The sequence below is a fragment of the Cuculus canorus genome, chromosome Z, assembly GCF_017976375.1.
Source record: "Cuculus canorus isolate bCucCan1 chromosome Z, bCucCan1.pri, whole genome shotgun sequence".
Classification (NCBI taxonomy): Eukaryota; Metazoa; Chordata; class Aves; order Cuculiformes; family Cuculidae; genus Cuculus; species Cuculus canorus.
In genome coordinates, this window is record NC_071441.1 from 31366299 (window position 1) to 31380641 (window position 14343).

General features: G+C 38.5%; 2 protein-coding genes across 9 annotated transcripts in view; one reads left to right on the forward strand and one right to left on the reverse strand.

The window, feature by feature from the left end:
• The window catches only part of PAM (peptidylglycine alpha-amidating monooxygenase), a 122995-nt gene extending 121954 nt beyond the window's left edge, over positions 1-1041 (forward strand). For all 8 annotated transcript variants that reach the window (XM_054053637.1, XM_054053643.1, XM_054053644.1 and 5 more), the window contains one exon: positions 229-1041. In XM_054053637.1, the coding sequence (XP_053909612.1) occupies positions 229-410 (182 nt within the window). In that variant the 3' untranslated portion in view covers positions 411-1041. The remainder of the gene's footprint in view (positions 1-228) is intronic.
• Positions 1-14343, reverse strand: part of GIN1 (gypsy retrotransposon integrase 1) — a 30531-nt gene that overhangs the window by 8522 nt on the left and 7666 nt on the right. The window contains 5 exon segments of the mRNA XM_054053646.1: positions 12544-12832; positions 13280-13447; positions 13544-13732; positions 13998-14068; positions 14071-14299. Of these exon segments, the coding sequence (XP_053909621.1) occupies positions 12544-12832; positions 13280-13447; positions 13544-13732; positions 13998-14068; positions 14071-14299 (946 nt within the window).

Here is a 14343-nt window from a genome sequence, read left to right on the forward strand (position 1 = left end):
CTGTGTAATGACTTAATACAGCAATGGATGCTGAAAAAATAGTTCTACTTCAAAGATTAATTTCCTTCGTTCATAATCTCTAAACTCAGCTCTTATGGCTCATGTGCTGATCTATAAAAACAGAAAGACACGTAAAATAACCTCCGTTATGCTATTGAATAAGTAGATAGAGTTTTATTCCCCTTGTACAGTAAAACAAATCTTATGACAAGCCTTTCCTTTCCACAGGGAAAGGCGGTGGTGGCCTTAACTTGGGGAACTTCTTTGCAAGTCACAAAGGCTACAGCCGAAAAGGATTTGACCGACTGAGCACTGAAGGAAGTGATCAAGAAAAAGATGAAGATGACGGCACAGATTCAGAGGAAGAGTGTTCAGCACCTCCGCTCCCACCAGCACCTTCATCATCCTGAAACCAGCCTTTGAGTTCTCCATTATATGTTCAACAAAGAATGTCAGATTCCTTTCTCCTTAAGCACGTTTAAGATTTTTGTGTATTTAATTGTAAACTGTACTAGTCTGTGTGGGGCTGTACACTAGTTCCTTTAATTTTTGTTTGGTTTCAATTCCGTTTTTTTAAGTAGAGGAATGTATGGATGTTCCTTATCAGTGCCATTGGTTTTTATGTGAACATCTTAATTGAGAAAACAGTCTTCTAATTGCAGCACTGATTTAAAGCAGTAGTATTTTCTCATCTGAATTTGGGGATCTTGTAAATAAGTCTTACTATCTGCTTCATCAAAATATTTTTCCCATAACTATTCAGTTGCCAGTTTCTGTTTTGTGCCTTTACTATTCTGTCCTTAGCCTGTTGCAGAGAAAACACAGTGCCACAAGAAAATGAAGCTGCTAAATCTTCTATTTTTTTAAAATCACTAGCATTATATTGCATTGAAGGAAAGATAAAAGTCTCTATTTAATTTTTTTTCTTCTTCCTAACTTGATGTGTTTCTGGGATGTCTTATTTTTAGATAGTATCACTGTTAGAACACTATTTTCAGAAGCTGAATGTAATTTGTGTAATAAAGTATTCGCAGAGCATTAGCTGTTGGAGTGTACTTTGTAGTTTTCTCATACTTTAAAGTTTTTTGTATAAAATTTTTATAAAAGTTACTCAACCCACTTAAAACAGTAAAAATATTCATGCCTTTTAACAGCAGAGAAAAAGTGCTATTTTGTATGGAAGCTGGAAATTTTTTTTTGCTATGTCACAAAGGATTAATTTAAAGACTAATAATTTACATACATATACCAAGTCAACCTTAAGCATTTAAAGAGGAATTTTACTTATAAAGGAAAACTGCAGAGTGTTGACTTTAGTAGAACATGGTCACAGCTAAGAGGAAACCTGTGTCTCAAATTAAATATGCAAATTAGTCAGGACAGGCATCTAGTATACCTGATCAGTAGTACTGATTTTCCTGTTTATCCACACTTCCTTCTTCATTCATACAACAGGAATTCTCAATCCAATTATATGTTTATTCATTGAACAGGAGATTTGCAGAAGACCTGCTAGATGATTATTCTGACTGTATGAGTCATCTGAAGTGTGAATCATTGTGACATCATGATGATTTATCAGTCTAGTTTGAGGATCAGAACATGATTAATCTTTTAAAATCTTTATGACAAGCAGAGTGTACACAGCTGTAATTACTGCAATTTTCACAGAATCACAAAATGGTTGCAATTGGACAAGACCTTTAAGATTTGAGTTCAACTATTGATCCAGCCCTGTTAAGTTCACCACTAGACTGTGTCCCCAGGTACAAGTTCCCATCTTTTAAACACCTCTAGGGATTGTGAGTCAACCACCTCCGTGAGCAGCCTGTTCCAGTGCTTGACAAACAGCTTTCATTATCACCGTTGCAGGTGTTTTGGCTACTGTCAGTTTTGTCAGAAAAAAACTTTTAGTCCTTGCCAGGTTGGTTTTCTCAAGTATAGAAAATACTCTGGGATAGCTTTCTAAACTGCTGGATTCAGTTTCATTTGGTTGTATTTATAGCATGCAACTTTTTTCTCCTGCTACTTTGTTTTCCTAATGTTGCAAGTAGAATGGCCTGTTTCTGTCTCACTTTTGAAAGCCAGGCACTGTTATATTTAGCTGTGGCCTTGATCCCCTGCTAGTTTACAGGAAGTTTTCAATGACAGAAATTAAGAAAGCTGTGGTAGCACTGCTGTCATACGTGATGTATATAGCATTTGTTCTAAAAGATTACAGGCTTTCCTCAAAAAGTGGTGAGTAGATGTGTATTTCCCTAATATTTGGATAGCTTATACAATATCCATCTGACATTGGGTGTACTCTGCTTCCATAGTATTGGGTCGATGAAGATAATATGCAGCTGCCTCCTTTCCTTTACCTGATCCTTATTTCTGATTAAAAAAAAATGCTTTGTTGAGGTGGAAGTAGCTGAACACAGTTTAATTGAAAAGTAAGAGAGATTAATTCAGCATTAGTATTAATCTACTCTCTGGAATTCAGAGGTCGGTCTCTACAATAATCCGAGACCACATAAAAAGCATGTCAAGGGAGGTGATTCTCTCCCTCTGCTCTGGTGAGACCTCACCTAGAGTACTGTGTTCAGCTCTGGAGTCCTCGGCACAGGAAAGACATGGGCCTGTTTGAGCAGGTCCATTGGAGGGCCGTGAAAATTATCAGAGAGCTGAAACACCTGTCCTATGAAGAAAGGCTAGGAGAGTTTGGATTGTTCATTCTGGAGAAGAGAATGGTCTGGGAAAGCTTATTTTGGCCTTTCAATACTTAAAGGAGGGTTATAAGAAAGACACAGAAAGACTACTGAGGTCTTGAGGGACAGGACAATGGTTTTAAACTGAAAGAGATTTACATTGTGTTTGAGAAAGAAATTCTTTGCTATGTGGGTGGTGAGACACTGGAACAGGTGAGAAACTGTAGGTGGGGGCAGACTGGGGCAACTTCAAGCTGCTATGAGAAGAACACACTGAACCAGAACACGCAGCTTGTCACCCAAGTCAACTGAAGGCATCTCAATTAAGCAGCTGTCTTTGCCACAAGTATTATTAGGTGTAAAATAATTCCACAGGAAGCATTTTGATTAGGCAGAGTTCTCTAATCAAACAGTACACTGTTGTGCTTAATGAGGATAAGTGTAGTAAACTGCAACAGCTTCTTCCTTGCCAAAGCTAGATTTATTTGTGTTTTATCAGAACTTCTAGGTCTGTAATGTCTTTCATGCTACAGAGAATTAAGTATTGGTCACAGAAATCCCTTTTCTGCCCCATCTTGCTATTCAAACATGCATGTGGGAACTTGTTTGAAAGACTACGTATGTATTACCAATACAAGTTTTGGGAAGCAGATCACTGCTGAGCAATTCAAAAGCAGCTTTATAATTTAAATAGGTTATACTTCTAAATTTGAAAGATTGTGTTATGATATAATTCATAGTTTGTGAGGATACATATACTAATCAAACAAAGAAAAAAAAAGAAACAACAGAATGAAATATCCAGGTCAATTAAAAATAAAGGCTGGAATTAGACCACTATATTATCTATGCAACATAGATGCTAGTAAACCCGGCTGCTGTGGCACCCTGATTTTCCTTTACCTGTTTTTTAATGTGAAATTATTTTTTCTCCATTGTGAATTATCAACATTTGTTATCAAAATTTACACTATAACAGCTCATCAAACTCCTCTCCAATACGTATGAAAATTTAGACTTATCTGCATAGCTAAACATTACTGACAGAAGAAATGAGGAGAGCTAACAGTGTAGAGGGGGATTTTAAATTTCCAGTGGCAGCTGCTTATCCAAGCAAAACATGACCTTGCTCTTTCTGGATATGGTGGCTGGAAAACTTGAAGGAGCATCCGTCTGGATTTGTTACACACAAATTTAAAAAGGTACAAGGGAGAACTGCATACAGGTCAACCTGAAAGCTACACTACAATTTTCTAAATACTACAGGTTAAGACTGCTCCTTTCTTCATCTCCCTTCCACTAATGTTTCCTATTAATTAGTTGCATGTGAAGCATGACATCTGCGAGTGAAGATCTGCCTGATTTTATTGTACAACTTGCAGTGGAGCCATTTGTTCCTAACAAATAGTCAATGGTAACAGTTAAGCAAACCAAGGAAATTATCAATTAACAACTACATTTATTTTTCCAACTGAAACATATGAGAAATATCTTACTATTTTTTTAAATTACAATTTAAGAATTTTGTCAGAATGAGCATAAGGCCAGCCACACAGCCAGCCATAACAGACTAAAGCTGGTGCTACTTCTGTAGGTTTTAAGAGCAGCATGCTGCCCTGTCTGCTGCATTCCTCAATGCTTTGATATACTCCACCCATCATTAGTGACTACGTTCCTCATCCATGGCAACCTAAAACCTCAAAAGAGAAAATCAGTTGTCTTAAAGAAGACTGAATCCCACAATTCTGCTGTGTTTCTTTGAGTTGGGTCTCAGGTCAGACCCTGAGCCACACATGGAACTGGAGTGATGACGTTTTGCCAGGCATTTGTATGTGAAATCCAGCTCACAGCAATCGAGTTTAAGGAGTAATGAAAGGTGAACAGTTCGTAGGAGGCTACAAAGCTATACTGAATGTTTGCCACACCTTTTACTGTAACCAGTTGATAACTTTGCTGAGAATGTAGTTTGGGAAAGATACAGAGAAACAACCCATTGGGCAGCACCTTGTATAAGCATCACACATTCATTGCGCCTTGGTAGTGGAGTCCGGGGCAGGGTGTGCAGGCTCCTGTGTGGACAGGCTGCCACCCTATGACCACAACAGTGGGCAGGGAAAGTTAAGGCTCAGTAAATCCCTAACGTCTCTGAAGCCGAACACGCTGAAGTTAAGAGTCTAAAAAACTAAGTTTGCCATTATAGTACAATAACTATACAATAAATCCTGTTCTGTTCCTATTTGGTCCACTCTCCTTTTCCTGAGTCTTTGATCTGTGGAAGCGCTGGATGACATCTCTGACTAAACATTCAAAATCAGTCTGGTGGGAAACCCCAAGTATTATTTACTACATATCACAGTAATTCTGCACAAAATGCATATAACTTGTTTTCTGGTGGACTTTTCTATTGAGGCTTTCATTGCCATGCCTGCCAGTAATACTCAGTATGTCTGGGAATTGATGTGTTGCTATTCACTTTGTGTGGAAGGGGAAAGTGAGGCATACAGAGACTAAATTGTCAAAAAATATCAACTAATTTTAAGTACAGACTTTGTGGAATCTGATTTATTCCCTTTTAATCCACTCATTTGCATATCACTTTATGTGTTCAAGGCACTGCTGCTTGCTTGCCTCCAGCTGCAGCTCTGAGTACTCCAGCTCTGCTTGTCAGGAGGTTTTTGTCCAGAAAACGACCACACAAGGAACAACTGGTAAATTACCGGATGTTGTATCCAAGTGATCTGTGGACCATTGCACTAGCAATTTGTAGCAGGCCAGCACTACCTGACAGACTGTGAGTGCTCTATTTCCTACAGCCTGTTTCTTTTAATGGTCTACTGATTTCTGCTACCAATGCAGCAAGGCTCCTGCCTCCTTCATCACTGTAAAACAGCATGAAGGTAAGATGGACTGCACCGTTACTGCAGCCAAGACCTCTGTTGGAAAATGACAGACACATGAAACCATCCTCAGAGCCTGTAGTAATGCCTGCTATAAAGGGACAAACAAGTAGGCAGCTAAGGCAATGTAAGTGCTCTTTTATTTGCAAATGTGGTCTTTGTGTTCAAGTAGGAAAAGGAGGAAGGGAAAACTGACTAGGGAATGCATCTCTCAGAATTAATCATTCTTGAATCAAATTATTTGAGATTGTGGAGAGTGTAGATGTAATTCGTGTCAGAAAACACAGTGTTATGCCTGTTGATGCACGACCTGCAAATTAGCATTACAGACGATAGGGAAAAAGGCCTGCTGGAATGATTCGGAGCCTGAGTGAAGGACCTCCTAGGGAGGCATGGAACAACAGCAGGAGACTGCGGATTAACTTGATAACGACCTGAAAGATACGTTGTGCAAGAAACTGAGCTCAAAGTACAGAAGTGAAGATAAGGAAGAACAAAAGGAAATCGCCTTAAAAGGAACTAACAAACTTAAAACCAGCTTAAACCTACTCTTGAGAAATCGCCACATGGACAATATCGACCTGCAGAATAATGTAAAAGGAACTAAGAGCTTGGACTTAGGTGTGCGTTGTTGGTGGAGCAGAGACTCCCCAGCGCACCCAGCACTGTTTGCTTCTATGCTTTCCCATATAAACATAATAAAGCAATCTTTTGCAGAAATTACAATTGACTGAGTATTTATAACAAGATTAAGTTACTGTTTGATTACTTGTAACAGGAAGAGCTTTCATTTTCAAATTAGAGCTTTTTGTGTACTGCACTTCATTACAAATGTCTACATAATTTGATTACCAAGATTTCCACAGCAGGGTGGCAGGTCTTCTAATAGAATGATGTGTAATACCCATTTCCTGAGGACATGGCCAAATCCTGTTTATTTGTGTCAATTTTAGTCTTTTACTTTGAAACATCATCTGGTCTCTGTGACTTCTAACATGGCATTTTGTTCCATTGAATTCACAGGTGGGCAGCATAGCCTCAGGCCAGCAGATGATGACAGCTGCGGATGCAACGTGCTGAGTTTCCACCATTCTAGAGCTAGCTAGTTATATTTTCAGCTAGTTCAGTAAGTTAACTGAAAGCATCCACTCCAATCCACAAAAAAATGTTCTATTACATATTTTGAAGACACCTAGAGGGTTACTATGCAAAGATTATGAGCCTAGCTTATCTGGCTATATTGCTATACTCAAAAGATCTGTTAACTGCTTGCTGTGAAAAACAAATCACATCTCATTGGTGCCCTCCAGCAGGGAACATTCGGTCTAGGGGGATGACAAAATATGTATCTGGAGAGTAAGAACACTTTTAACACAGAATGGTCACGTGTTATACAAAAGTTGAGAAGTACTAAAACCAAGAGAGGTGTGGTTTTCATTCCACTGTAAAATATTCTGAGTGTTTCTATAGAGTGTTTTCACTAGCAGATTTTTTTTATGGTGTTTTTCATCAAACTGTGAGCTGGTAGTTAGCGGCACTAGCAGCCCAGAGGATAAACATTAGTAGTTCTTTGCTGGGAGGTATAAGGAAACTAGCGCTTTTTCTCTCATGCTGTATTCCCTTCAAGTCCTCCCCTCTCAACAACTTGCCATGAGGGGGCACAAGGTCTACCAGAAAACATAATTTCTAAGCAATCTTACGAAACAGTCTTCTGCTATTGTCCTGTCATAAATCAAACCTGTGTGCCAGTGAAAAAGAGTACAGACAGATGTTGGTGTATTTATCCAGATTGTTTAAATTACAAACCAAATGTAGGCAGGTCATGACTCACTGGAGTCACAAGGATACACTAAGCAACCCTCTGCTATGGCAAGGCTGAGAGGGGTTTCTCTAAGCTTACACATACAGTGTGTTGCTTTTAATGTCTCAGGTTTCCCGGTGGGACTTTTTTCAGTTTCTATTTATTGTTTTTCATGTCATTAATTTGAAACCCCTTTATTTTACTTCGGTGAATCTCCCACATGCAGAGAAGGCCCCATTTAAGTACACTGAAGAGGCACTAATGCCTACCTGTTAGAACAGTAGATCAAAATCAGGAGGAAGCCTGAATGATCATCAGTACACTGCATGTTAAATGCTTCTTTTCCCATTCCACTGCCCCTGTAGCATTTCCTTTCTCTCCACTGTAGCCTTAACAGCTACACAGCACTTCTGCTGCCACAGAGCTTCCCCAGAAAACAGCTCTGTAGTTTCTTATTTGCATATGGTACAAGTCAGTTGCAGGAAAAAAGGTTTCTTTTACACCTATCAAAGCAGAAAAGAATCTTGCAGAGAGCTCTTAAATTATCTGATTTTATCCCTGACACTATTTTTTCATACACACACTATATATACACATATACAAATAGTATGCATGCGCACACATATATCTAAAAAAATCCATTCTAGCATATCAGGCAATAATCATCATGGAAGAAACAACGGTACATACAGGGAAGAAGGAGTTGACTTAAAGAGCCTAGGCCTCTGTTAAGAATTGGCATAGGAACAATTTAGCCTGCCATGTCATTACCATGACATGAACTTCCAGCACCCGTGGCACACAGCTTCCAAATAGATTATTGTCTTTAAGCTACTACTCCAGGACAAAAGAAAAAAAACCCTGCATGGCTACAGTGCTTATTATTGGGGAAAAAAAAATTAAAATAAGGCAAATCTGCATAGTTACTGGTTATGTCATTGATACATGTGGGGTTTTTCTTTCTACCATAATTAGTTTGAAGAAATTTACTAGCATTTTTTTAAAATAAATGTATTTCACCAAGCCCACTTTCTTTGCTTCCCTGACTGCACTAGATTGATGACTATAAAGGCCAGCCCTTCTCAGAGGACAGCACCATTTGCGGATAACTGTAGCTAACAAAGATAGGCTTCTTAGCTTCTGTAGGTTTGTTAACCATCAACACAAAGCCTGTTCATCTCCAAGTGCTTTGTGCAGCTGACAAAGAGGAGAAGCCTTTTAAGCCAGCATCCCCAACTGCCTCCCAGGACTTTTTCTGAAACAGTCTCAGTAGAGAAAAGTGTGTAGGACTGGACTTTCAGAAGACACAAAATACTTTGAGTGTTAGGCATTTTTAACATGAATTTTAAGATAGGATCCCGTCACAGTGCTGAGCTCTTTCCTTACACAGCTGTGTCCCATCATATTAAAGAAATGTTGTACGTTAGGTACACAGCTCATAGATAAATTCATGCCTTATCAGCCCTGAGGACCATACCTCATTATCCAAGATTAATTGAAAACTCTTAATAAATAGTACATCCTGTTACCTGTGTTATAAGTTGCACAGTTTTCAGCAGCAGAGAAATGCATACATTCAGAGAGTGAGATAAGCAAAACTTCCTCAGCATCAGAGAGAATTTGTCAAATTTCTAAATTTCTAAACTCTTTCTGTCAGTCATGTACAAAAATAACTGATTTACACTCATCAGTGTTCCACAGACCAGTAACAACTTACTCAGGAAATCTAAAGAACAAGTTACAGCAGTGCTTCAACTTTCCTAGACCATTGTCAGTGGAAATTTCCAAATCTGTACTGGCTCTGGGAAAACGTAACCACCAGGGAAACCAGCTCTTTTTGAAGAAAGCACAAATGAATAATAAATGCTCCTAAGATCAATATGCTCAAGAAATTAAAACTGGTTTTGATGAGCGAGGAGCAGTTGAAGGCCTTGTTGGTTCAGGTGCAGAACATAACATGTACTTGATTTTGGCAGCTTTACTGCTCTGTGAAATTTCAGACCTGTAGTTTAGACTAGAAATCAAAAGCTGTAAAAGCTAGAGTTTGCAGCCTCTCAGAAAGAACAGGAAACTGTTTTATAACAGAAAAAGAACATGAGCTTTCCTACAGTGGAGGCAAAATTCACATGAAGTTGCTTAAGTTATATTCATCCCACAGTATCTTCTGTACGTTAGGAATAAGTCATCTAAGAATCAATGAAAAGGTCATCACAATGAAATGATGCATTTTGTCATGAAACGTTAACAGTAAGGTACGGTGACACTGCCCTTCTACAACAAAATCTGAAATTCGAATGCATGATGAGAACGTGCTTTTACTAGGTTGTGCCTGTGTTTTTGGTGACAGAGAAGTTCCTTCTTAACATCCATACAAATTAACCAATGGACACCTGCAATCCTCTTATATTTATAAAGCAGTAAAATGAATATGGCTAAGGAATTTGGAGCTATTACAATTTTTTTCAGTCTGCCACAGAAGTTCCAAAACATTTAGCAATGAAGCGTGACGTAAAACTACACTTAAGTATCCTCTATCTTGGTCTGAAGAGTCCAACAAGGTGAAGGCTATTGTTCCAGCTTTGCATTATTTGATTCAATGCAATGATCTACTGTCAGCTCAGACTGATATTTACCACGCGCTGATTCTTGGTCTTTCTTGGCTGCAGGTGGCATTTGCCCAGAAGATGTACCTCTTGTATAAGCATTTATTTCTACTTCAGCAACAGTCTTCTTGGCTTGGATTATAGGATCTTTCAGGTAAGCCAATATAATCGTGATCAACAACTACTGCACCTTGTAAAAAGTAATGTTTGTCTGTATAAAAGAAAAGTAGACGTTAAATTAGATCCTTCTGCTTTACTGAAAGCCATACTTAAAATGCTCATGAGGTGCTAACTTACTTTTCAGAACAATTTACATAAGCAGAAATTTTCTTCCTTTTAGCTGGCACAGTGCTAAGTTTTGGACTTAGTATGAGAACAACTTTGATAACATACATAATGCTTTTAGTCGTTGCTAAGTAATGGTCATACTAAGTGAAGGACTTTTCAGCTTTCCACGGCCTGCCAGTGGGGAGGTGCACAAGAAGCTGAGAGGGTATATACGCAGAACAGCTGAGCCAAGCCGGCTGAAGGGATATTCCATACCATACAATGTCACGCTCAGTACATAAACTGAGGAGTTGGCTGCATCACATGATTGCTGTTCGGGCACAGGCTGGGCATCAGTCTTTGGGTGGTGAGCAACTGTACTGTGCATAACTTGTTTTACGTAGTCTGCTCCTATTATTCTATCTCCCTTTTTCTGTCCTATTAAGCTGTCTTCATCTGAGCCCACGAGTTTCTTTTTTTCCCCGCTTCTCCCGATCCCACTGGGACTCGGGGAACTAAATGAGCAGCTGTGTGGTGCTTACTTGCCAGCGAGGGTTAAGTCTTGACAAACTCAAACAAGAAAAACAAAACATTGCTTCAGACACATAAATGTATGTATGCATAAGGTGCCCTGTGTGGCCTCTGCCTGGCTTAAGGACACCAGCAAGCAAACAGGTACACTCAGGCTGGAAATCTGTGATGCCTGTTCTAAGGGCTGTATTAGTGCACTGACTCAGCATTCATCTTTAGATCAAGAATGTTACAAAAGGCCATGAAAAGATACCTTGCTTCTGATTGCCCATTCACATCTGCGAATGATTTTTTTCCTTGTGTAAAATGGTTTTCAGTTTTCAGGCTTTGCCTTTCCTCTTTAAAACTCCCAAACTCACATGTCTAAAGCATGATGCAGAAGATACAATTCTGAATTTTGGGGCAAGGTAAGCAAAACACTTAAGACTTACAAAGTTGGTAGGCAAGGCCACAAATATCCTCACCTAAGATGAACTTTTTCCCGCATTTATTTCAGAGAGAACGGCAAATGCTTTGTTCCCATCCAAAGTCATGCCACCAGTCTGGTGGGACAGCCACTAAATTTACACCACAGCAATAGGAAAAATAAGTGAGTTGCAGATCCTGTCCATCCCTGCTAATAAAGCACAGCCCTTTGTTACAAAGATACACATGTTTCTTTACGGATGAAAAAGATGTAATTCACTACATCATTTACAGCCCAGTTTCCCTGCTCTTATCCTACTGAAGCCACAGAGTAACATTGAACAGTAAAAGTACTGTCCTGGAGGTGGTATGTATCATGACACATGGTATCAGTGTCCTGGCTACAAAATCTGCAGCTGACAACTTGCATAAATACCAGCTTCTCATATGAAATTCCAGCATTAATTTCAGCTTTGTAAATGCCTCCATTTTAAAATGGATGGAAGAAATTGCAATCTCGAGGCAGTTTATGCACTTTGAAGAACGAAAGCTTAACAATACATGCCAACAGGGTGGGAATTATTCTACTTTTCAAAAACCCTGAACCAAAAAGCAGTTTGTTTTATGACAAAAATATTCTAAACACCAAGTATTCATTTTCCTCAAAATGCATGCAGTGACTGAAAGATAGAATCAATGGAACAAAACCAGCTGCCACTGCTTGATTAACACAGTAGCATTGCAAAAGGACGTGCTGAATATGTAACAAAAAAGTGGGAGTTGATTACCCAAGTCTTTGGTTCTTTGATGTAGTCCTTCTGTTTTAAAGCTTTGGAGGACATTCTTTTATTGTTAAAAAAAAAAAAATCTAAACGTGTACCATCTGCATTACTGAAACTATGCAAAAAGCCACTAAACCCAAACCATGCATTTCCATTGCAAAAGCAAAATAAATGTGAATCCTGTCTACATCAAAACACAAACACAGTCAGAAAATGCTCTTTGAATACAGGTCAGCCTAATTATATTTCTGGCAAGTCTTCACCAGCCAGTATGAACAGGGCCAAATGACAGATTAGAAGCAACTTTAATGGAAGCTATTTTTAAGTAGACTTTCAACATGATTCATTAGCTGTATTTCATGCTCCTCATAGGATTGAAACCACTTATAGTCACTGTTCCTGTTACTGAAAACTACAGTTATTTCGTTATTACCAGTGTTAGTTTGATTCACGCTGGTAGATGAACATGTGTTCACTCAGTTAACCTATCACCAAGATCTGACCCAAAAGTTAGAAAAAAACCCCCACCAAAATTGTATATATAAAAATACACACACATAAATATACCTTTTTCACTGGACCCTCTTATGTATGGCTTGATGTGAAACATTGGGATCGGTCTTTTCAACCTGGATCCTGTGGCATCTCTTAGTATTGCACAGCCATTATCTGTGATATAATCTATAACACAAGGACCAACCCATTCTGACTGGAAATGACCATCTTTCCACCAGATTTTTCTCTGCCTGAGGACTTCATGACCAACTTTAAGTTGAAGGGTATTTAATTGCTTTGGCTTCCTTTTAACTGTGATTTCAGTTATGATTTTTTGTTCATTTGAAGTGTTTTTCTCAACCTACGGATAGATACATATGAATTACATTTCCTTTTTCCAAAAATATTCAATTATTTTAATAACACTGGTTAATAATGCAGAAGCATGACATAAGGTGGTTTTGGATGTGTGTAACTCATCAGATGTAGGACTGGAGAGAGAAATTGATTTTATCTTCATAAACCAACAGCCCCTAGGTAATGGTTTTGAGCTTCCATAGGTATGCAGACCTCTAAGTCCCATATGAATCTCTTAGCAACAGGTGTCTGTTAAGGTTAGTGCCTCTAAATGCATAAGAAATGTGTGCTGAAATGGAGGGATCATAGGTGAAGGAACAAAAAAAAACAAACAAAAAGCCCTCCAAACCCCACATCGCTTTAAAAGGTTAGTTATACATTACATTTCAAGCCTTTCCATCTTTTTAATCTTCAGTCTTCTACTAGTAAAATATGAATATATAACATTTACCTGTCAACTTGAGGTTTTCTCTTCTTTCAGCCCTTGACTGGCATTTTTAGTTGCTTCAAATATTTCGTCAAACATACTGTATTCTCCTTGCACACATATATTCATTGACTCAACAACATGTAGGTTACGATTAAACATTTGAAAATATGGCGTGTTTTGACCTGGCTCCTATTTAAATGGGGAGCAAAAAGCAAGGAAATTTAGCACACAGCTTTGTAGATACATTGGGGCACTTCAGTCAAAAGAGAAAGAATCTTCACATACCAAATCTGTCAAATTGAAAGCATAGGGAATAACAGACAAATGTTCATCCCAGTCATTTGGATGGTCAGTGCAGTATTTGTTAAGGAAAGCTTTGATAGTCTTGCATGTTCTTTCATTTACGTCATCTGTCTGAGGGTACGACAATACAATCTGTTTCATTCCAAATAGTGTGAATAGTTCTTCATTTATCTTCAAAAGAAAAAAAAACGCAATTACTGAAGGTTTCCCTCTTCTGTGTCACAGATCAAGAAAACAAACTCAGTTTTCCATCCAATTACAATTACAAATAATTGCTTTGTCATTTTCTGTAATTTTTTTTCTTTTCTACTTTTTTAATTAAAGAAAAATAGATGCACAGTTTTTCTCAAGAATGGTCTAAAATTCAAATCTAACACACAGTAATATCTATTTTTTTCTTGGAAAAAAAAAACCAAACAGCCACGTAAAGACCCACCTGATGAACAAGCTTCTTTCCTTGATCAATAGGCATTTTTTGAGGTGGCCCATACAAGAAAAACACATTTATGCTTTAGCAATTTCAGCTGCTGAAGTGTCATGCAGTGGAAAGACAACAGCCCATCTTGTAAACAAATCCATCATAATTATGATGTACTTATGGCTTCTGTTGGTAACATTGAAAGGTCCCATTAAGTCTATAGTGACTGCTGTCAACGGGTCCTCTGCTTTGACAGGCTGTGTTTTGGGTGCTGTGGAGGTGGCATTCTTCGCCACTTGGCAGTGCTGGCAAGAATACACCTAGTGCAAAAATCAAGGAAGACACTATCAATAAAAAGCAATGC